Below are 24,154 nucleotides of genomic sequence, written 5' to 3' on the forward strand. Positions count from 1 at the left end.
AATGCCCAATTTGAATAGCTATAACTTTTGGAACAATTTTATGCCACTTGGGCCCCTTCCACACACACACAATAATGAACTTTCAATCCTCTTTCAATGCACTTTGTAGCTGGGTTTTACTGTGCAGAATAGCAAAATCCAATTTCAAACAGTTGTGAAAGTGGACTGAATGTACATTATTCTGCATGTGTAGAAAGGGCCTTGGTTTCTATAGATCAGGGGTTTTAAATGTGTAGTAGGCTAGGGGGCTGCATCCAGTCCCTTAAGAGGGCTTATCAGGCCCTTGAGGTAACCCCTCCCTCCCACTCCAGATCTGGCCTGGAGATCCAGCTGTGTGCTTGACAGCCGAAGCAGCCGCAGCCGCAGCCACACACACACACCCCTACCTCAGTGCTGATCTGGGCTGGTACATTTGCTGGGAGCTTGCACACTGAGACAGGCAGGCAGTCACACTCCCCCTGGGTATGGCCTGACCAAGTCAGATTTTTGTCATATCCAGCCTTGGATATGAGTTTGACATCCCTGTTACAGATCTAAGTCAACATAACTACAGTAATTTGTCTAATATATCAAACATTTGTTTAAAATGTACTGTAGCATAACTAGCTTTGACTTGTTATTTGTCGCCATTATTAAAATGACTGCCTGGTAAAAGAAATATTAACTTCCTATACTAATCCATCAACAGTTTTTGAACATTGTATCATGACACATTTGCATTGAAATTAATGTATTGCCTATGTATGTACAATTTGGGCTAAATTTTATTCCAGGTCCCACTGAAAACACCTTGTAACACCTTGGTGGAGATATTTCCATTTTTAGAATTGTCTTTTAAGCTGTATAATAATCCATTATAGCTTTAAATTTTTGTGCCATGGAAAATTAGCTACACCCCATATAATTTGTACACTCTGTTCATATTTTGACAGGGAGACAAGTGTTATATACTCAGGTTTACTACAGTAATATATCCTAAATTCAAATTTATGTAGTTCTAGGTTGTAGCAATTTGACAATTATGAAATAAAGACTTCATTTGTTATTGTGATGAGGAAGAAGAAGAAGAAGAAGAAGAAGAAGAAGAAGAAGAAGAAGAAGAAGAAGAAGAAGAAGAAGAAGAAGGAGAAGGAGAAGGAGAAGGAGAAGGAGAAGAAGGAGAAGAAGTCACAACTGACTTATGGCAATTCTTCATGGGGCTTTCAAGGCAAGGTATGCACAATGAACTAACTGAAAGGCAAAAAGAACTGAAGGAAAAGGGTCGCTGAAAAAGAACATGAAAAGGTCACTACATATCATGATTTGAAGATCGAGATTCAGCGACTATGACACAAACCAGCTGAGGTGATAATCAGCTGTGGATCCAAGCTGTGGTAATCAGCACCCTGGGCACCAGTTCAAAAACACTAAGGCTGTACTTGAATCACCTTCAAATTGAAAAAATCAGCCTCAGTCAGATTTAAAAGGCAGCCCTGCTGGGATCTGAACAAATACTACGCCAATACATTACAACATCCTAGGCCTCTGGGCGGGGTACGGACTGTAATGAAAGGCCAACAACCAACAAAATAACTGCCAACTGTAATATTATACAAAATTAAATAATAACAAAAATATGCCATCAAGTCACAACTGACTTATGGCAATCCATAATGGGGTTTTCAAGGCAAGAGATGTGCAGAAATGGTTTGTCATTGCCTTCCTCTGCACAGCAGTCCTTGATCTTCCATAGTAGTCTCTCATCCAAATACTAACCACAGCCGACCCTGCTTCGCTTCAGGCAATCCTGGGCTATTCAGGAGAAATAATGCTGCTAACCAGGGTAGTAAGAGCCAGATAGCAAAAGAAAACCAGCCTATACCTACAAATATATCTTCAAAGAACATTATGCTCAGATGGGAAAAACTTACTGGTGGCTCTTGGCTCAAAGTACCTAGCTGTACTCAACCAGAGACTGACTCTTTTTGGCTCTGGTCTTGGCCTGGTGCAACACTCTACCAAGTGAGACCTGGGGCCTATGGAACTTGATGCAGTTCTTGAAAGACTGAGATATTCAGCCTTATGGTTGAGGACAGTGATGGTTTCCATCTTAGCTCAACTCTCTACCTCCTTACTGACCTACATTTTCCATCTTATATATTTCTTAACCCCATCTCTTCCTTTGCCTAGGATACCTGGTCTGTTCCTTCCCTTTTCGTCCCTCTCTTTATATATATAAACTCTACAGCAACACAGGTTTGAAGTGCCATGTCTAGTGTTCTGGAAACTAGTGGATACCTGGATTTGTACATCCCTGACCACAACCAAAACAGATGATTTCGCTGTGCCCTACCTAGAGTTTGTCCAAGGCCAGCAGAAGTTTGACCTTTTCTTCCTTTCAACACTAGATGTCCATGCCATGTTGCAAACTGCTTTTGAAACTTGAGAAAGTTTCAAAAACTGGTTTTCTAAGCAGAAAAAATCATTAATGATTTTCTGAATTCTGAACAAAGGCACCTAAAATAAGTTTTCCATCATCATCCAGCTGTATGTGTTCCCTAAGATGATGCTGTTTGTCTTTTTTCCAGTAAGAAAAATGCTGCTGTGACAAAGCAAGTGATGTATACATTTCAATTTCCCTTCTGACATTACAATGCAGCCTGTTGGATAAAGGCTTCTTTGCTATTTTATAAGTAAAATTAATTTTTCACTTACAAAATCTCTGTATCTCACTCTTCTGCCAAGAAAGTCAGGCCAACATCTATTGTCCTTTTACCCTAGTGATCTTTTGAGGTAGGTTAGGCTGAGCAAGTATAGCCCAAGGTTACCTAGCGAGCTTCATGACTGAGCGAGAGTCTGAATCTTCATCTCCCCAATCTGATATTCTAACCAGTATAACCACAATGGTTTTTACATACATATAATCCAATACACATGAACGAGCTTCTGGTCCCTCAATTTAAAGAATATGTCTCAAAATAAATGCTTAATATAGTTACTTACTGCAGGTACCAGTAATTTTTTTACTTCCTCCACAGCCCTCTTCAGTTTGATTTCTGCTCTATTTTGAGCATCTTCCACAGTGATTAGTACATGCAAATCTTCATTCAGATGTTCCCAATTCGGTTTGCCTCTGTTTTGTTCCTCCTGAAAAAATAACACATATTTAATTTGTTGCCTCAACAGCAGCAGGTATGATTTACAAAACATGACCAAAGGAACTGATTTTTTGTAATTTCCATTTTGCTCACACAACACATAAGCAGCTGTAAATTCTAAGAGGAAAAATACTTCCGGTGAGTGGAAGCTGGAATTCACATGCAAAAAAAGGAATGCAAGCCAATATACTAACCACAAGAGTAGGGCTTGCAACGTGTCCTTATAATTTTAAACTGAAATTGACTTGGGACAGAACAAGCGCTGCTTCTACACTAGCCAATATTAGTTATACAAAAAACTGTATAAAGACTACAACATTTTAAATTATTGGCCTAAAAGCAGTTCAAACTTATTGGAAGTGAAGGCAAGAAATTACAGCAAAAAGAAGGATCCACAAGGTGCCTCACATCATCTCACTAAGTGTTCTGCCTTATGTTTTTTGTGCGGAGCCACCAATCACCCAATTAGACACAGAAATGTAAAGAAACCATTTCAAAACAGGATCCATTGTCACAAAGAGCATAAGAACATAAGAAAGAGCCTGCTGGATCAGACCAGAGTCCATCTAGTCCAGCACTCTGCTACTCGCAGTGGCCGACCAGATGCCTTTGGGAGCTCGCATTCAGGATGTGAAAGCAATGACCTCCTGCTGCTGCTCCCGAGCACCTGATCTGCGAAGGCATTTGCAATCTGAGATCAAGGAGGATCAAGATTGGTAGCCATACATCGACTTCTCCTCCATAAATCTGTCCAAGCCCCTTTTTAAAGCTATCCAGGTTAGTGGCCATCACCACCTCCTGTGGCAGCATATTTCAAACACCAATCACGCGTTGAGTGAAGAAATGTTTCCTTTTATTAGTCCTAATTCTTCCCCCCAGAATTTTTTATTGTATGCCCCCTGGTTCCTGTGAGAAAGAGGGAAAAATTTGTGAGAAAGAGAGAAAAATTTCTCTCTATCAACATTTTCTACCCCATGCATAATTTTATAGACTTCAATGATATTCCCCCTCTCCAAACTAAAGAGCCCCAAACACTGCAGCATCTCCTTGAACGGAAAGTGCTCTAATCCTTCAATCATCCTCGTTGCCCTTCTCTGCACTTTTTCTATCTCTTCAATATCCTTTTTGAGATGTGGCGACCAGAACTGAACACAGTACTCCAAGTGGAGACGCACCACTGCTTTATATAAGGGCATGGCAATCTTTGCAGTTTTATTATCGATTCCTTTCCTAATTATCCCCTAATTATCCCCAGCAAAGCAGAATTATCTAACAATCCACAAAAAACTGAGTCTAGACTGCGTATCAAATGCCTCATAAAGCAATCCAAGTATGTTGAGACAATTACAAATGACACGTGTCAGACTGGGAAAAATCAGGTGGGTGACTAAAGGATTTATACCATGATTTTGGAAACAAGCAGAAAATTTGTCCACTAAACAATACCTCATTAAGTGCTTTATATGAAGATTTTCTAAGTTTGGCATATCCATAAGAAAATCAGATCTGAATCTCATTATACAATAGTATGTTCAGGTACTTTAGAAGAAATTGTTTTTTAATGTATAGCATTTATCATTTATGGCACAATACAATTAATGCACCCTACTCAAAATCCTATACAGTGCAGCACTGGGACTGTGTTTGCATTCAGAGTTCTCTGTGAATTACAGTAGAAATCCAGCTATCACCCTTATGTGATTCCATACCACATTAATAGTATTATGTTCGTTGATCAACAATTAAAACAGGCCACCAAAACACTTCTTTCCTGATTTTGTATCATGGAATTCTAGCAACTACTCAAAAGGATAAAACTGAAATCAGGCTAGAGAAATCCTGGCTGGCTAGCAATGCTGGCTAGACTGGTCTGTCTCAATCCTTTATTTTTCTTCTGCCTATATACCTGTCATTACATGGTCAGCCACAGAACTAAGCCCTGAAGCTCACTGGAAGAAGAACATGCAGTCTCTGAAAATAACTGCACCTTTCTATTTAGTGAGGGATGTGGTGAGTGGGTGTGTTCCTGACTCTTGCAGGACTGGGGCCTATCATTCCTACTACTATCAGGTGACAGCCTGAAAGTATGAACCACTTATGTAACAGCTTTCTTGATTTTATGACATATCTGAGTACTTCAAAACAAGATTTATTTTACTGTCAAATTTGTCTTGAATTGCTTTAGAAAGTAATTTATTATCTTCCTAGATAGCTGACATTAAACTGACATTTTATACAACTATAGGCTAGCAAAAACCTAGAGTTTTAGAAGTGTTGTGTTTCATGGCTGTGACAAAAGTTTCAAATTGTGCACAAAGTGCAGAAGTAATTTTGTAACATGAGGGATAAGAACACATTGATTGTCCCTGCCCTGCTAATGCAATGATTGGTTCATTCATGTATACCCAAACAAGGCTCTGGACTTGCTTCTGGCAATGAGATTTCATACACAGGAAGCTGCTGTGTAATACAAAGGCTGAAACAGCATAAGAGGAGACTCTACTTGTGTCTTCCAGTACAATGTGACCTCTGGTTTCTCTCCTGCAGCCTTCCTTGTATAGCAGCGGATCAATAATTTAATATCATTGTACTCATTCTCCTTACATAATTATACAGTTCATGTTAAAATATCAATTTTAAACCTTTAGTGTTATTGACTAGAACATGTTACTTTTATAGATTAAATGCTCAATTCTGATCTTGTATGTAATTACATGTAAGTTAGCAAACTGACATTTTTTAAAAAATCAAGAGAAATGTCAGAAAGATGTGGTAGAATCACATCTGCATAATGATATCACTTTATCAAGGTCATTTCTTAAAGACTGTTTAGGAAATGAAACTAGATGGAATGGATTCATACACAGTCTGGTATCTAAAATCAGTTACTGTGAACAGGTTTTTAAACAAAAAACATTTGGAATCACAAAATCTAGGACATAAACAGATGCCCATCTTAAAAATAACAGCATATATCAGGCAGCTATCACCGTGGTGGATTCAATGTATGGAGTTATTTGTAGCACAAAGAACATTTACCAAATTTCTAGCATATAATAAATATATAGCAATAGCGTCTAAGCCACTGCTCTCATCCAAAAAGTCCCTCATTCCCACTTTTTCAAGTCTTGGTTCCATGGGGAAAGAAAAGGCAGGCTGTCAAAGCAAAGCTATCCCAAGTTTCTTAGTAGCTAGCTAATAATTCTATAAATACACCAGCATGTCTTCCTGTTTCCTGAATACACAGCGATGTTTCCCTCAGTGTTGCAGAATTTCCTTTCATAGGGCAAAACAGGATTCTGGATGAAAGCTGTAAAATTTAAGATTGCTCTAAGACTTCCAAATACATACAAATATTTGTCTGTACTAGCAGAATTATTTAAACAATCTCACAATATTTCATTCAGTCTGTAAACTGATGTGCACTTTCAATGGAAACTTTCAAATTTTTGCTAGAGATTTCATTTAAAAATACTTTAAAATAATCATTTTCACAAAAGCAAATAGGGTACTATAAATTCACAAATACAAACTTAACATATTTAAAAGTTTTGTGGTTTAGGACTCTAAAATACCTATAATATGGCACACAGTAGGCTGTCCAGAAATACACTGTTTATAATCATTCTATGAGCAATTTTTGTATTTAACACATGGACCTATACTCCTTCCCTTAAGAGATGTTGCACAGCATTTCTTCCCCATACTGTGAGGAAGAATTCAAAAATGTGATGGGAACAGAGAAGCATGAGGTTATCTGACTATTAAGCAGTGCTTTAATTACTAAAATGGGAGATTCCAGAGCACATCCCTGCCATTCACTCCCTTCAACCAAAATACTCATTCCCAAAATATCAGTTAAGCAGATTTGTGTGGTTACTGTGTACTGAGGGAAAGGCACACCATACATGTTCATAATACATTTTTCCTATTTGTGACCTTGATATTTAGGACAAGCATTATCATCTTTGGCTCAGGTTTATTTAGATCCTATGAAAAATCTTGCAGACATGCCTTTTAGCATATATACATGATAGCTGGAATTCAAGCCTGCCTCCAAGTATTACTGGCTTTTGTCTATCACTTGTATGTTTATCACAGTGGGTTGATTTTAACTTTTGTAAACACCTTTAAATCTTTGTGCAGAGAAACTACTGTCTTGAGACAGAAGGTCTTGCAAGTGAAGCAAATGAACTTTTCTTAGGCACAGAAGAGCTGCCAGTTACACTAGTGTTAATCAATAGGACATAACCCCAAATTAATCAATACTGTCTTTCAGAATCTTGGTGACTACATCTATAAATAGACACAAGTGGGGAAATATATAGAGAGAGGTTCTATTCCATGTGAATGTCTGAGCTACTTTTGAATGTTGTCACCTACCTCTTCTATTGTCATACTTCACCCTCTGAATTAATTGCTGAAACAAAAATGCTTATGCTTGGACCTCTCTAGAATCTTAAGGTGGGTCAGAATGTCCTTAAATTTAAGAACATGGACCATATAGTAATTCCTGATCAAGGAATCCACTAGAGCAGTGGTGGTGAACCTATGGCACTCCATTTGTTCATGAACTACAATTCCCATCAGCCCCTGCCAGCATGGCCAGTATGATACTATAAGACCCAATAAACAATGCACTGTTTGATATGGGCACCACAAGAATTTTACATCCAGAAGTATAATAGTAACCCCCCCCCCCCCTGCCAGAAAAAAGCCTGATACCAAATGGAATCAAGAATTGGCCTACAAACTGAACTTGATGGGAGGGTGGGATTTCTGGAAATCAACCTTCAGACCCAAATGCACTATAAAGTGTGGTATGACATGAATATATGCCAAAATTATACTACAGAAGATCTGTCAGCAGCCACTCATGTATGGGTAAATGAAAGCAACCTGACAGCACAGATGCTCTGCCACAATAACCATGCATTTTGTAAAGGAATGCAGACTTATAAGGCAGTTCTAATGCGAGTATCTTCTTTGATATTAAAAAAAAAGCTTCTGATATTGATGGATGTTGACAGGAAACTACACATCTCTGAAGTATATTTACATGAACTACATCCCTTATGACAGAATGGGGAGAATAGCAGCTAAGGAAGCCATTCAAAATTCTTTTGGACCATATGACTTTGTTGATTCCCCTTAGATCCAATATTAGCTGCAAGTTACCATCTTTCTCAGTGATGGTGAAATATCAGGTATAGAATCTCCTCCCTTTCTGTGAGAACACTATTAGTTCTATGCTATCGTTCACCCAAATACAGGAAACTTTTTCCATCAGAATATTGGTGGGTTTGGTGACAATGAAAGGCAAACCTAGGAACTGAAACACTACATAGATTACGAAAGCCCAAAAGACAGATCAGGTATGAAAAACTGTACTCTCAGCAACAAGTGTGGAGACAACTGTCAGACCTCAGATTGATAATATTTCAATCTCTTCCTGTTGGTGAGTGACCAGATGCTATTCTTCTTCTTAGGCACTTTGAAGGGATGAGAAGAGGTGGAGTACTGACAAGCTATTTTTCAGGCTAAACATATATTTTCCAACTGGACAGGTGAAACAAGAACAGACTTCACAAAGGCAATGTCTTCTAACATGGTCTGCCATGTCTTCTGATAAGCGCTTATTCTGCTGATAGCCTACAAATTAATAGCACAATTCTGATCCACATTCTTGGCAAACATCTGACAGTCAGCCAAGCTTATGTTACTCTCCAATATATTGGGGGGGGGGGTGTTCAACAATCCTTTAAAACGTTTGCTGCCTCATACTGCACCTCAGCACTATCACTACCAGGAGAAAAAACACAGAAATAATTGAACTATATCTTTGCTTGTCTTCTACTGTTGCTGCTGTATAAAAAAGGTTTCTGTGCTATATGCACCAACAAGCCATCACTGAGAGGTTAAACAATACACAGAGCTTTGAGCAGGTGAAGCAGGAAGAGCAGCTCCTAAGGTTTTGCTGTGAATTTGGTTTTCCTCATTTCTCAACAAAGGGTCTAGCTCTTACCCCTAAGAAAACATCCATAACAGGCCCAGAGGCTTCAGGGTGTATAACCTTAAAGAGGATCAATTGCTCGTGGGGGAAACCTCTACCTCCAACAATTGAGTCATATACATAAGTTGATCACCATTAAAAGTGAAAGACCTCATTGGGGAAACATATAGTCAGTACCACCATAATGTTTTGTATTGGATGTTGTTTTATTGTTTTAATTGTATTGTTTTAATAGTTTAATATTGGATTGATGTTTTTATTGTAATGATTTTAATGAGTGTATAATTGCTTTTGTATTGTGACCCACCCTGAGTCCTGCGAGGATAGGGCAGGATATAAATCAATCAATCAATCAATCAATTAATTAATTAAATATTAACCACAGTGTTATTTAACAGCCTTCAAAGAACTTGTTATTTAGAGACATGTCAAAATGTTACAGCAATCATGAAGGTCTCTACCCATCAGGAAATAGGACGAGACACTCTATACCAACTACAGCTTCAGAATAGTTATCAAATTCAACCATATGTCAAATGCATTACAGTGAACTAAAGATAAAATTATGAAAGAATGTCACCAGAAGGAACTAGTGTGAAGAGGCAGCCTAAAGTCTTTGGTAGTGACCAGTCTGTGACCATTCCACATGTTTGAAGCCAAGATGTGACCCAACGTTCCCAGCACCTCACATGGGATGCCTAGGTACCCTAAAGCACTCTGAACAGTAATTACTCCATGAATAAATAATTATTATGATTATTTAACAGAGCTAGAAAGATAAAATTAGCAGACATCTGCACTCAGTTTAAGGATAACCAGTAATTTTCCAGATCTGATAAACTTCTTATGAACCTCTGAAATGTACTTTATATTTACAGTGCCCTATCACTACTTTAATTCCTGAATTCAGAGCATGACTCAAGGCATTAAGCAAACTTTCCTGATGAAACTATAAAAGGTAGCAAGGAAGATCTTACCATTGCAAACAGAGTGTTAGCTAAGTTGATTTTCGGCTTATTAATTAAATATATTTAAGTATCCACAAACTCCATTTTTTCAGGGTCCCAACCCTCGCATAAGTTTCTGTTTTTCCAGTTAGTTTCCGTTTCCCCAACTGTCCCAGTTCCCGCCTCTGGGTGGGACCGCCCTCCGCCACCCTTCTATATATACTGGAACTGAGGGCAAGAATCCTCAGTTCCAGCACCCTGTACCTAAGGTTATACATTTCAATAAAGTTCGTTCCTTTGTTTCAAAGTCGACATTGTGCTGGAACTCTCTCTCTCGCTACAACCTTCTGTGCTCAGACCTCCACAACATGGCTGTGAATGGAGAGTGCTCCATTCCCATTGACTTCTCACCAATCAAGGAAGGGAGAGCCCAACCCCGACGTGAGTCATGGACTGGAGTGGGAACCCTCCATGGTGTGGGGACAGTGGAACGGCTGCGCCTAACAACGTTTCTTGCGAGATCCCAAGAACCAGAATGAAGGGCGACCCGGGACCTAGACAAGCAACGGCGGGCCTATGCAGCCTTACAGCTACGAACAATAAAACAGCCCTCCGCCACCCCTCTATATATACTGGAACTGAGGGCAAGAATCCTCAGTTCCAGCACCCTGTACCTAGAGTTACACATTTCAATAAAGTTCGTTCCTTTGTTTCAAAGTTGACTTCGTTTGAGTGTGTCCAGCCTTACACATTTATCTTTTCCTTCTCTTCAATATAACCACAGCACTTGAAGGTACTTTAACCCTTAGACAAACTGTAGAAAGCAAAAGTTTTGTCCTTTATAGTCACACAAAGCAAAGACCCCAAGCTAGTAAAAATCCTATCAATGTTCTTCAGTGCCAGAAAAACAATGATATTATCATTGTTTAATTCAAGTTTTAACTGAGCCCTTTCACTAGCAAGAAGGAAAGTGTAGAGCCACTACTTTAAATATCAAACAAAGCAGGTAATTAACAGCTACTCTGTCACGGTCTCTTATCACCAAATACACAACACTGTTAGATTCTCAGTGCCAACTGTTCTGCTTCAACAAAGAACAGCTGATGTTTCAGGGTCACATTCATTCATTTCATGCACAAGCATAGATTCACTTTTCAGACACCTATAATTAAACACAAGAGGAATCTAACTCTAATATTCAGACAGGCTTGCATGAAAATATGGTATTTCCTCAAAATATGTGATTGCCTTTCATTTTTGGCTTCAAGTAGCTACAGTTCAGTTAGTTTTGATTGCACAGCAATTAGATATGCAAGTAATCCAAAAATGTTTTTAAAAATTAGATTGTGAGCAATCAATCCTATTCTTTCATCCTATAGACACAAGTCTCTCATTAGAGGACAATTGTCCCTCACAAATGTAACAGATGTCATGTTAAAATGTCAAAAAGTTAAGAAAACGCATAACAAGCACAAGATACCATGGTATTTAGCTCTGTATATTTTAAAAAGTGGGTATGAAATTTGACTTGCAATCAGATGCATCTTTTTGTGTGCTATGCAATGGAAAATGCATAAAAACTTCCTTTAGTACTCAAGGGTAGTGCTAAGTGTTTAAGATTACATACATGCAATTTATTTGCACCAATTACATCAACTTATGCTCTTCATTAAACTAGTACACTCATACACTGAGAACCAGGACATGACAATTTAGAATATTTACTGGTAAAAAAACATATTTAAGAAATTTTGACGTGAAATAATTGAAAAGACAAAGTCAAATCTATCCTGTAAGAGTTCAATGTGCACCAATATCTGTTTTATACATATGCACAATTCATTAGAGTTATGAACCTATCCCTTCTGCTGAAACGGCTACAGGGAGAAGAGGAATTAAACACAGAAAGAGCTTTACACACTGCATTATAAAAAGACAACTACAGGAAGCTGCTGCAAAATATGTGAAAACAAACCCATCAGTTCACAGACAGGCTGTGAGGAAATATGCTGCATGTCTCCCCAAAGTTCACAAACAGGGCGTAAAGAAGTATGTTGAATGTCACCCCGAAATTCATAGAAAGCCTGTGATGAAGTATGCGTAGCAAAGCACGGGTGCCCTGCTAGTAACAAATATTCAGAAGGCTTTGTTCAGAATTCACAACCTAAATAAAAAAAAATCTCCAGGACCAAATCATTAAAAATGAAGTGTAAAGGAAAATATATGTGGTTACTGTTGTAATTTATTCAGACTGGAAAAGTCTTTATCTTTATTAACCTTTAATAGGCATAAATAGATCAAGATTTACACAGACACATTCTTCAGTCTCAAGTATAGTTCAGTAGCAAGGAAATAGACCACATAACTTGACGGTTGACTTCAAGGGCGTCAAATCACTTCAGATTTTTTTTAAAAAAAGAAATAGCCAGAGCAAATGACAATAAATACCCCTACACATCAATGTAAAAATACAATCTAATATAAAATTGCAATAAAATTAGATCTGTTTAGCAAGTTAAAAGCAAAATGATACAGCAATAGGTATCCTACCATGCAGATTAGACAGATTGGAGAAGATACCTATCTTTTATAAGAAGTTCTACGTTTGTTTTATGTATCATATTTTATATTTAAAAATTTGATTCTGTGCCAAATAATAGCACTTTAAAATGGTTGTCAGGTATAGAGCTACCATACGTGTTGTATGAGCATTGTAGTCTCCAAGAAGAAAACGTATGGCAACAGTAGGGTTAGAAATTTTCCTCGCCACTAATAAAGGGTGAATTAATCTGAGACGCGCATCTGCATTTATTTGACACTCTAGGAGGACTTGGGTAAGAGAGTCAATGGAGCCACAGCGACAGTGTCTTTGTTGTTTTGGAATATGGTGATACCTTCCGTTGGTAGAGGCTGAAGGAAGACTGTTGAATCTGGCTAACATAAATGCCCGACGGTGGGCAACCGGTAAAGTAGCTGCTAGGTAATTGGCTATAACTCCATACTTGGGAAAGATGGCCAAAGCTCGAGGAGAACAGAGTGGAATTTTGGATGAATAGAAAGCCTGGCGTTCATGGTCTACTGGAAAAGTCCTTTCCATGTCAAAAAAAATGCCTCGTTTCTGATGTCTCAATAGAGCCTAAGCACAGGCCAAATTGTTTCTCAAATATATTACAACCTACTAAAAGCTTAAGTTTAAGGGCAACAATGACAGCATATTTATAGTGCAACCCTGGAAGGTGGGGCAGATGCCACACTGTCTCCTAAGAAGCTTACTGAACCATGACTATCAACCTGACAGTGAAGTTCCATCTACCTTCATCAAAGCAGCCTATGCAGCACAATGGGCTGTCCCACAAGTTTATGACAGCAAATGTGGAGGCATTCCAGCCCAATACGGCTCAAAAAGCTAACTACTGCTAGCTCCACCCTCAGGAATGCCCTCTTCAGTGCCAGCTCTTGTGCTGGAAGAGTTTTGCTGCCATAGATGTGCTGGTAGCCCAGGCACCATGTTGCCACGCGGCTCCCAACTCTGGCATAAGTGCCCCAATGCCAGTGTAAATGCCCCTTATACCAGCAGAAGTAGCATTTACGCTGACACTATGGTCATGTCACATCCTGAGCCCTTTTGGCCAGTCTTGTGGATTACACTGTTAGTGGTCTAATCCAGGCAGTACTTTATGTTTAATTGCCATGTAATGGCTTCTTAACTTTTAATAGCTGATAAAAATATCAATAAAATTTCCTGGTTCAAAGTTATTTGGGGCGCGGGGGGGGGGGGGGGGGGGGTGGAGAGAGAAAGAATCAATTGGTATTTTCCATAAAAGCTACATTCCAGTAGTAATTTCAGTCTGAGGAGATTATGTGCTTCAAAATTGTATCAGCTGGAGCCAAAGAACAGCACATATCTTTTCAATGTTCTTTAAATTCATTGCAACCTAAACAAGACTTATTTTTAAGGTACTCATTAATAGCATATACTAATAAAACAAACTATCTTGCTAAAAGAAGAAGAGTTTGGATTTATACCCCACCTTTCTCTCCTGTAAAGAGACACAAGGTGGCTTACAAGCTCCTTTCCCTTCCTTTCCCCACACCAGACACCTTGTGATTTAGGTGGGGCTGAGAGAGTTCTGAAGAACTGTGACTAGCCCAAGGTCACCCAGCAGGAACTTAGTGCAGAAACACATCCGGTTCACCTGATAAGCCTCTGCCACTCAGGCGGCAGAGTGGGGAATCAAACCCACTTCTCCAGATTAGAATCCACCTGCTCTTAACCACTACATCATGCTGGCTCTCACAGTTCACTTCATTAGTTAGAGATGACCAACACAATCATAGTTTTAAATCTGTAATATAATAATTAGCTTAAACACGTTATTGAAACTTAATTTTCTAATTGTGAAAGTTAAGTGTTCAAAGTTTCCTCTAAAAATATACCATATACTAGTCTAAAATCTAAGCATCATTTACTTGCAGGTCCAAAGGTGGAACAGAAAACCCTAACCAAAAAAAAAAAAAACAACACAAAGGAAATTGTATTGTCAAAGGCTTTCACGGCTGGAATCACTAGAGTGTTGTGAGTTTTCCGGGTTGTCTGGTGGTGTTCCAGTAGCATTTTCTTCCAATGTTTCCCCTGCATCTGTGGCTGGCATCTTCAGAGGATCTGATGGTAGTAAAGCAAGTGGAGTATATATATCTGTGGAATGTCGAGGGTGGGTGAAAGAACCATCCGCATTGGTTAAATGTGTTAAGGGTGCAATTTGCATGGAATCAAGTGGAATCAACCCATGTTAGCACATCCACCCATGTTCAGTAACTAAACATGTTCAGTTACTGAACCTCCACCCATGTTCAGTAACACTGAAGTTGCATAATCAATTAGTGAGGGCAGCTTCATAGCAGTTGCCTGGCATTTTAATCAATTTAATTGCTTCCTACAGAGAGAATGGTCCATTGGATACTCACCATGAAGGGGCCTTCTCCTGGAAGGCAGGAGGACATCTTGCTGAATGTTTCTTGCCTTTGCTCAGGAAGGCAGGAAAAATAAATCATCACTTCCTTATTGGCTCTGGACTCCATTTTTACCAGTATGCTCCTGACTAAGCAGTGACAGAAAGATGAAACTATAGAAACGGTTTTAACAGTAACCACAACATCAACTATCCACACAAACGTAACATGCATAACATAACAGGAAGTGATCTGGAACGGTGAGTATCTAATGTACCATTCTCCTGGAGGCAGAGGACATCTTGCTGGGAACTCCCAGAGCAGTGTCTTTAAGGTAGGGTGGGCTATCGTTATATTTCCAGGATGTGCTCTAAAACTCTACGACCAAAAACGGTCTCAGCGGCCAGACGTGCAGTTGGTAGTGCCTCACAAAGGATGATGGAGATGCCCAGGTGGCCGTTTGGAAATTTGCTCGACTGAAACGTTACGCCTGAATGCTGCATTTGAGGTTGTGGATCAAATTGAGTGAGCAGTGATGCCAGCTGGTAGTGGCAGTTTTTGTGGTTTGTGAGCTTCCATAATGCATGCCTTTAATGTTGAGCTGACTGAGGCTTTGGACATTTGATGACCCAGGTTGGGGGGGGGGGGGCGATGTATTAATGAAAATACTTTCCGTTTGCCTGATAGAGTCGGTTTGGATGATAAAGGCTTTGAGAGTTATGCCAAAGCTTTTCTTTTGGATGGGTGGACTGCTGACAAAAAGGTGGGAAGCACAATCTCCTGATGCAGGTGGAAGGGGGAACGGGCGTTTGACTTGAAGGTGAGGTCCGATCTTAAAAAGACTCTCTCTTTATGGAAAATGCACAGGTTTGGGTTAACTGACAGGGCCCTGAGTTCCGAGACTCTTTTAGCTGAAGTCACTGCCACGAGGAAGAGTACCTTTATGCATAGCCATCGAAGGGGTATGGACTGCACAGTCTCGAAGGGAGACTTTGTCAGGGCTGTCAGGCCTGTATGTAACCTCCAAGAAGAGAATCTGTATATCTGGGGAGGTTGATCTGTTGAACCCCCTTCAGGAATCGAGCCACATCAGGATGTTAGGTGGATGTTACTCTGTGAAATGGGCCAAATCATTGCAAGGGCTGCTACCTGTCTTCTGGGTGTAGCACTGTGAAGACCCAACTGGAACCCATCTTGTAGACAATCTAGGACTGCCAAAAGAGATGGTTGTAAAGGGTCAATTTTTTTCAAAAGGCCCACGGACGAGAACTTTTTTATAAGCAACTTCGACAGCCAAAGTAACCGACTGGATTACGTCTGGGAAGACGCTCCACAACCCACAACCCTAAAACAAATAGTTGTCCTTTCTGAAGGATCTGCTCCTGTCAATATAGAATGAAGGAGGACTACATATGTCCAGACAGTGTACGGCTCTGTCATTCCTGGACAGAGGGTCTTTAAAGAACACTGGCAGGACCACATCCTGCATAAAGTAGAAACGAGACACTGCCTGTGGCAAGTGTTCCAAACTGGGCCACATGACCACCTTGTCAGGAAATTCTGACAATGTGCCTCCTGTCATGCCCCCACAGAGCCTTTGTTTATTTCCCCTTTAGTTTCCCCACAGTTAGTATGGGTTTAGCTATGTTTTGTACAGTATTCAGTGGGAGGGAACCGAATTTAGTTCTGTCCCTTTAAGAAGCCCTAGGGCTGGTGTTCTACGGCAGTTATTACCCAGCAACCTGTCTGATTTGGCAGTTAGGGGCCAACGGAAGCTGGGTGACAGCAGCAGTTAGGTGCCAACGGAAGCTGGGTGACAGCAACAAGTTAGACAGTCCAAGATGTTATAGGCTCACAGTATTTAAGTTAAACAGTCAAAGATGTTTTAGACTCTCAGTATTTAACAGTTATAGATGTTATAGTCCTCACAGCATTTTACAATAAATTCCATGACTCCAGAAAGTTTCTGCAACAAAGTAACCTTTTATTTAGTTAGACCCGGAGGAGTCAGGGTCTTCGTCAACATTGTTACAATTAAAGCTTTAAGTATTGAACTGTTAACTGAGTCAGTGAGTCTTACATCTCTGCTTTGGCCGGGTGCAGGCACCTAAATAACCACCTGGGGAGCAGAACAGTCTAACTTGAATGTTTCCTAGTTTCCAAAAGGTCTAATTGAAAAGTTTCAGTTTGTGAGAAGCAAGGCAGGAGCCTTTGCAGTAAAGGAACAAAGTTCGTCTGTTCCCGCGAACAGGAGAGATTCTGTTCCTATAAGCCCCAAAGCTGGGCATAGGAAAGTTGCCATTCTTCATAGCGAATAATTGGCAGAAGATAGAGATTTCGGTCCGCTATAAGCCCCAAAGAAGCTGGGCATAGGAAAGTTGGAAGTCTCTTTGCTAGGAGCACCGGCAATGCAAGAAAGAGAAGAAACTCACTCAGAGCCAACAAGCTCTATTTCACAAAGCAATGCTAGAAATAAAAAAGCCCACTACCAAAATGTTAGCATCTTTGCAAGATCAGGTGAATGTATTGCAGCTCAAATGCTCTAAGACATGGCAAGACCTCCTAGCTATTTATCAGTCTGGAAAATGCCTTGTACAAGAAGAAGAAATATTAAGTTGTAAGGGAGACCTTTTACAACAACGGTACCTTTTATGGAAAGGTCAGCTAGGAGATACGCATTTCCTCCTAGAGCTGCATATGAATACATGTGAAGCCTTGGAAATATCAAGACAAAGATGGAGAAGGATCAGAGAGAAAAGGCAAACTTCTTTACCAACATTATGTGTGGTTTATCCAGCAAGTTTCAGGGATTGCAAAGCAAGTCAACAATCAGAGATCCAGCACTAAGAAGAACAATCCACCAAACCAACTGTAGACACTGCATCCCCACGCAGAGGAATAGGAAGAGGAATGTCACCTCACATTCCAAGAAAGGTTACACCTGAAGTGCTAAGCAAGTGTGGCAGCAGTAAATCTGCAACTAAAACCTCGCCTTCCCACACATCCCACAGAACAAGAAGCACTAAGTCAGGCTCAAATTATAGCAGTGCCTCTCTGTCGCTCCCTAAAGAGTGGCATATGGAAAATGAAGATCCTGGAAGTTAAAAGCTGACGCAGCAGCTGCTGCAAAACAAGTAGATTTCTTAAAACGAAAAGAAGAAATCATTGAAGAACAAGCTGCTCGGTCAGGGCACAAAGTTAAAAGCTTCCAGGAAGCTGCCCGTCAGGCACAAAGTTAAAAGCCCAGGAAGCTGCCCGTCCAGGCACATTGTGCTTAAAGCCTAGAAGCAGCCCATCAGGCACAGTTAAAAAAAACCCAGGAAGCGCTCCATCAGGCACATTACCAAGCCCAGTTGAAAGCCTTCCAGGAAGCGCCCCGCTGTGGCACAGTTAAAAGCCCAGGAAGAGGCTCGACAAGCAAAGTGTAGAAGCAGCCTTGTCAACACTAAAAAAACAAAGAGCAAAGGCAGAAAAGCTGATAACTTAGAGCTCAAGTTTTGGAGCAAGGCCTTTAAAGAGAGTTTATTTACTCCTCCGCTTCTGGAGGGAAATAGGAGGAAGAAGACCCTATGATCAAGGTAGCTTCCATTTTTAATCCAACAGTCATCCAACTTTGGAGTAGCGGGACTGCTGAGTCGGAAGAATTCAGAGTGACAGAACATCTGGCAGCTTCGCAGAATCAGCAGAACTAATGTCCCAGATGTCCAAAGTGCAGCAATCCATGGTCCAGTTCCAACCACAGCATAGCATGGTTGCACCGGTAGCGGTGAGTCAGCAGACAGTACCACAAAAAGGAGCTGCCCTGGGTAATCAACAAGCAAAGTCAGTTAGGCAAATGAACAGAATGAGGGGAGGAAAACCTTTACAAATCCAGTTGGGATGCCCAATTTCTCGACTCTACAGTTTTTTTTTAGACAGGAGCAGAAGTCTCCCTGAAGACACCACAAAACCTTGAGTATCAGCTTCACAGTTATACTTCTACCCGCATCATAAGGCAACAAATCCCATTATGCAACCTGACATCCCAAATTTGTCAGATGTTTTGAAAGCTACCCTTTCCAGAAATCCTAGAAGAGAGATTTAGGCAGACAGAGGCATTCTGTGAAGTTTTCTGATAAGCCAGAAGACCACTTCTACTTTGGAAAATTACATTCCAGAGAGCTCTCAAAGACCTGAAACTAGGATGTCGAGGGAAGAGCTTTCGACCTTGCTTATAGCTTGGTTGGGGAAACAACATCGCTAAAGCTTAAATAAGAAGAGTCTATGCAGCACATGTAAGAAACCCTCACTACGGCTTTAGGAACGCAAGCATGGAGTAGATTAGGACGCAAAAGATAGCGGAGCATCTTCAGAAATAGAAGCTTCACTCTACAAAGGCTTAAAAACCTTTCCCCAAACTTCTGCAAATGAAAGATTGGTAAGAAACTGTGGATTTGACAGATCTGTTTCTCAGAGATGGAGTCTGCAAAAGAAACCCCCGAGCTATTGCCAGGACTTGCATGTTTGGATCAGTACTTGACTCAAAGAGAAGTTATCGATTAAGTTGCCCTTCCCCTGAAAGAGCAACGGGGTAAAGAAGTTTTTAATTACAAAGAGAACCATCAGCAAAGGTATCCACCATATTCATATCTTGTAAGATTTATATCAAGAATGGCTAAAGAAAGAAAATGATCCTCAAACAGGATTCCCTTCTTTGTACCAAGGTGTTAGAGAAGAGAAGAAGTCGCTCCAAGAGTTTAAAGGTAAACCCCTCAAGCTATGGTTAGGGAAGACAGAGACAAAATACACAAACTCAGTTAAACAATTCTCAAGTAAGCCATTGGAAATTATGTGTCCAGTTCATAAAAAAAATTGCAACAACCCTCAATGACTGCAAAGAGTTCAGAGAAATGCCTTGTGAAGATGCGCCAAGTGTCCTACATATAAAGCAACAGAAACTGTGTTTTAAACGTTGCTCTTCAAGAACCATATGGCCAAATCTAATGCAAAAAAAGAAAGGCAAAGCGCCAAGAATGCTCCAGAAAGTGAACAGCATTGTTCAGCATTACATCTATTGCACAAAAAACCACTTCCAGTTACCAAAGAAAGAGACCAAAGAAGCAGAAAATATCCTGGAGAAACCATCACAAATTAAAGGAGAACAGAACGGCAACAGCCATTACGCACCTCGCCATGTGCTATAAAACAAAAAAGATACGCGCACTTGCCATCCGACGGATCTCTCTCAAGTAGATGTTTACTCAAAAAGCTTCACCGCGATCAAGCTTCTCCAACGCATGTATGTGGTATTAGGACGACAAAAGCTGCATACTTCATTAGCCACTCCAGAGTTTTTTTGGAGATGTTTAACAATATACTCAGAAGAGATAGAATATGTCATGACCACATGTAGTGGAAATCAAATCATGACAGGAAAAGAACAGCACCAGGATTTGTTCTAATAATCAACTGATGGGAAAGAGCAATTTAAACTACCTACTCTCCTTTGAATGTCAACATATTCCTAAAGATCGAAAGACAAATTCCAACAAGAAGCATTACCACGCGAGCACAAGCACCTGAGTCTTATAGCAGACAAGGATACCAGAGCTTGACCTTAAATGCTAAGATTCCTGCTGCTTATCGGCACAGATTGTCCTAGAGGTGTTCAGAATCAAAGAACAAGTGAAAGGTCCCCCCAGGAATGCCATTTTGCTCAGAGGTTATGGGCTAAAGTGGACTCATTCTAGGCCCAGTTTGTTTGAAGCACAAAAGAATACCTTGAACATGCACACACCTTCTGCATGGGGTTTTATGCCAAATGGACGACCCACGCAGATGTTGGAATCGCCCAAATCACATCCAGATACAACAACATCATAGCATAGAGGAGTTGGAGTCATCTGTGTTTAAAATTACAGTCCATGATGACTCAGCCAGCCTTGTCTCATAGAAGACAAGCTGCTTCTCTAGCCATAATGGAAAGAGAGTGTCAGCAGGATGAGCAAGGAAATTGATCGCACCTTTACCCTTCAAAGAACCCAGAGACAAGTTACCAAATAATCACGCCGCGGGCATTACAGCACCTGGAAAGTTCCGGAGAGTGAACTAGGAGAAAGGTGTAATGAGAGGTTTGATGTACCCTCTTGCATAGTACTGCTATGTCAGTGTATGAAGATGAAAAACCCAGTATTTAGTTACGATGAATCCATCAGTAATTCATCAGATAACAGTGTACCTGATGCCCTGTGACCATCAGCAGGCAGAAAAACAAAGTCATGTACAGAAAAGCAAAATCAGCCTCACTGTAAATCATATGAAAGTGAGAAGAGATGGTACTCAATCAGAACCTGAGATAGATGATTTGATGCATAGTTGATTGTTACATCCTCTGTGCAGCAAGAGGAGAGATGTGCATCAGGAAAGGAGAGATAGAAAACATCACAGATCCAGAAGATGATCTCATAGGGTAAACAGCTGGCACTCCTGAGAGGCTGCTCCAGGACATGTCACAGAATCGAATGTTGTTCTGGACAAGTTCGAGAGAAAAATAACAGGTCAACACAAACAGGGAAGTAAAAAATGAAAAAATATCCCTCTCTAAGAAACACACAAAAGAATTTCTAAAAGCAGGAAGGCTGCAAATGGTTTTTCAATCCAACTACTACGCATCCCATAGTGGGAGGAGCATGGAGAGAATGATAGGGATAATAAAAGACTCCTGGATGCTATGCTTTGAATGTTAGCAATCTCACACACATGAAGTCTTAGTTACATTGATGGCAGAAGTTAGTCTCTATAGTCAATAGTCGGGCTCCTTTAACTCCACTCTCATCGGACCCAGAAAATCCAAGCATTTTAACACTAGCAACTTTGTTAATCCTCTTAAAACTCCAGAGTGGACCGATATAACCAGTAGCCTTCAGATTTAAAAGGAATAATAATCGCTACAAAACAATGGCAACAGGTGCAGTCTTTGGCTAATGCATTCTGGAAGAGATGGAGGAGAGAATATTTGCCATTGTTACAAAAGAAGCAAATGGGAAGAACTCCCAACAAGATCTTCAAGTAGGAGACGGGTCTTGAGGAAGGAAAAAAGAATCTCCACGGAGGTCTCTGGCCATTGGCCATTGTGGTAGAAGTAGTTCCCAGGAGAGGACCACAGAGCGCGTAAGGTTGCACACAAAGACAACTAACGCAACAGGTGAAGAAGAGACTTCGCTGAAATTGATAAGCCACAGTTCAGCTTTCCAGGAGCAAGATGGAGATGGCTGCCTTCCTTACCATTGACGCGCAGCTAAACTCAACAAACATATACTCTAGAAATAACCCTGAAAGCTTCAGACCCTACAGTGTTGCAACAGACAAACATGAAAAGAAGAGATTCTCCTTTAGTAGCTGTGGATAAATGTCTTGTGGAAAACATCCATTTTCTGCTACTTAATGACTCTTTAACCCTGATTTTAAGAATGAAGATGGAGATTCTTTCTTATTCAGAGTTCCTGAACGCTGAACTTCAGTGAACCACAAGCAGTTTGAATCTCCCGTAATCAAGATTGTTGGGGTTTATAGTTAGCATAGAAGTTTATAGTTATAGTTAGCATAGAAGTTTACAGTTAAAGCATATAGTTGATATTACGTATTAGGATAGATAGTTGTTAAGAGTAGTACAGTAAGAATAGTTAAGTATAGTTAATGGAAGTTGATAAAGGTAAACTTCCAGAGTAAGTTTTAGGGCGTGGAGTGTCATGCCCCACAGAGCCTTTTGTTTATTTCCCCTTTAGTTTCCCCAACAGTTAGTATGGGTTTAGCTATAAGTGTTTTGTACAAAGTATTCAGTGCGGGAGGGAACCAATTTAGTTCTGTCCTCCCTTTAAGAAGCCCCTAGGGCTGGTGTTCTATCGGTAGCAGTTATTACCCAGCAACCTGTCTGATTTGGCAGTTAGGGGCCAACGGAAGCTGGGTGACAGCAGCAGTTAGGTGCCAACGGAAGCTGGGTGACAGCAACAAGTTAGACAGTCCAAGATGTTATAGGCTCACAGTATTTAAGTTAAACAGTCAAAGATGTTTTAGACTCTCAGTATTTAACAGTTATAGATGTTATAGTCTCACAGTATTTACAATAAATTCCAGACTCCAGAAAGTTTCTGCAACAAAGTAACCTTTATTTAGTTAGACCCGGGAGGAGTCAGGGTCTGTCAACATTGTTACAATTAAAGCTTTAAGTATTGAACTGTTAACTGAGTCAGTGAGTCTTACATTCTGCTTTGGCCGGGTGCAGGCACCTAAATAACCACCTGGGGAGCAGAACACCTCCCACCCCAGAAGGGAGGTATCAGTTGTGAATAGTATTGCAGTTAGGGAGACCCTCAGGGGCATTCCTTTGAGAAGATTGTGGTCTACTCCCATCACCTGAGGGATTTGAGGACATTCCTAGGAATGGACAACCTGTGCCATTGAGGGTCTACATTTATCTTGATGGACCTAATGAGCCAATTTTGAAGAGGCCACATAGTAAGATGGGTGAAGCATACTATAAAGATGGAAGACGCCATCAGGCCCAACAACATCTGAATGGCAATTGCTCGCTGATATCTCTTGAAGTGAAACTGAGCCACCAAGTGGCTTTGAATGGCTCTAATCCCCTTCAAGGGAAGGCTGGCAAGGCCAGCCTCAGAGTCTAATGTGGTACCAATGAACTTGAGTCAGCAAGAAAGTTTAAGATGTGATTTGGCGGAACTGAGTATAAAAACCAAAGTCTGAAAGACCTTCAAAACCAAGGTTAGCCTAGCTCATAGGTCCTTCGCTGACAGTGCCACAAAGAATCAGTCATCCAAATAAGGGGAAAGAGTGTGGCCCTGAAAAGACTGGTACTCCACCTCCACCGCTATCACCTTAGTATATACCTGTGGTGCAGAGGATAACCCAAAGGACAGAACTATAAACTCATAGACCACACCACCCACTGCAAATCTCAAGTATTTGTGGCAATTCTCATGAATAGCCACAAGAAAATAAGCATCCCTGAGGGCCACAGTAAACCATCCCCTTTGTTGAGGAGGGGAATAATCTCAGGCATTGACAGCATCCAGAATTTTTTGACAACCATAAATTAATTAATGTCCCAA

At 40.4% G+C, this 24,154-nt stretch overlaps 1 protein-coding gene across 10 annotated transcripts in view; it reads right to left on the bottom strand.

Annotated features, from left to right (window-relative positions):
- QKI (QKI, KH domain containing RNA binding) overlaps positions 1-24,154 on the bottom strand; it is a 194,114-nt gene that overhangs the window by 59,425 nt on the left and 110,535 nt on the right. For all 10 annotated transcript variants that reach the window (XR_007243763.1, XM_048487602.1, XM_048487596.1 and 7 more), the window contains exon 4: positions 2,983-3,126. Coding sequence is in view for 9 of the 10 variants with exons in the window: in XM_048487602.1 (XP_048343559.1) it covers positions 2,983-3,126 (144 nt within the window). In the remaining variant the exon portion in view is untranslated. The remainder of the gene's footprint in view (positions 1-2,982; positions 3,127-24,154) is intronic.

The sequence above is a fragment of the Sphaerodactylus townsendi genome, linkage group LG01 (assembly GCF_021028975.2).
Source record: "Sphaerodactylus townsendi isolate TG3544 linkage group LG01, MPM_Stown_v2.3, whole genome shotgun sequence".
Lineage (NCBI taxonomy): Eukaryota > Metazoa > Chordata > Lepidosauria > Squamata > Sphaerodactylidae > Sphaerodactylus > Sphaerodactylus townsendi.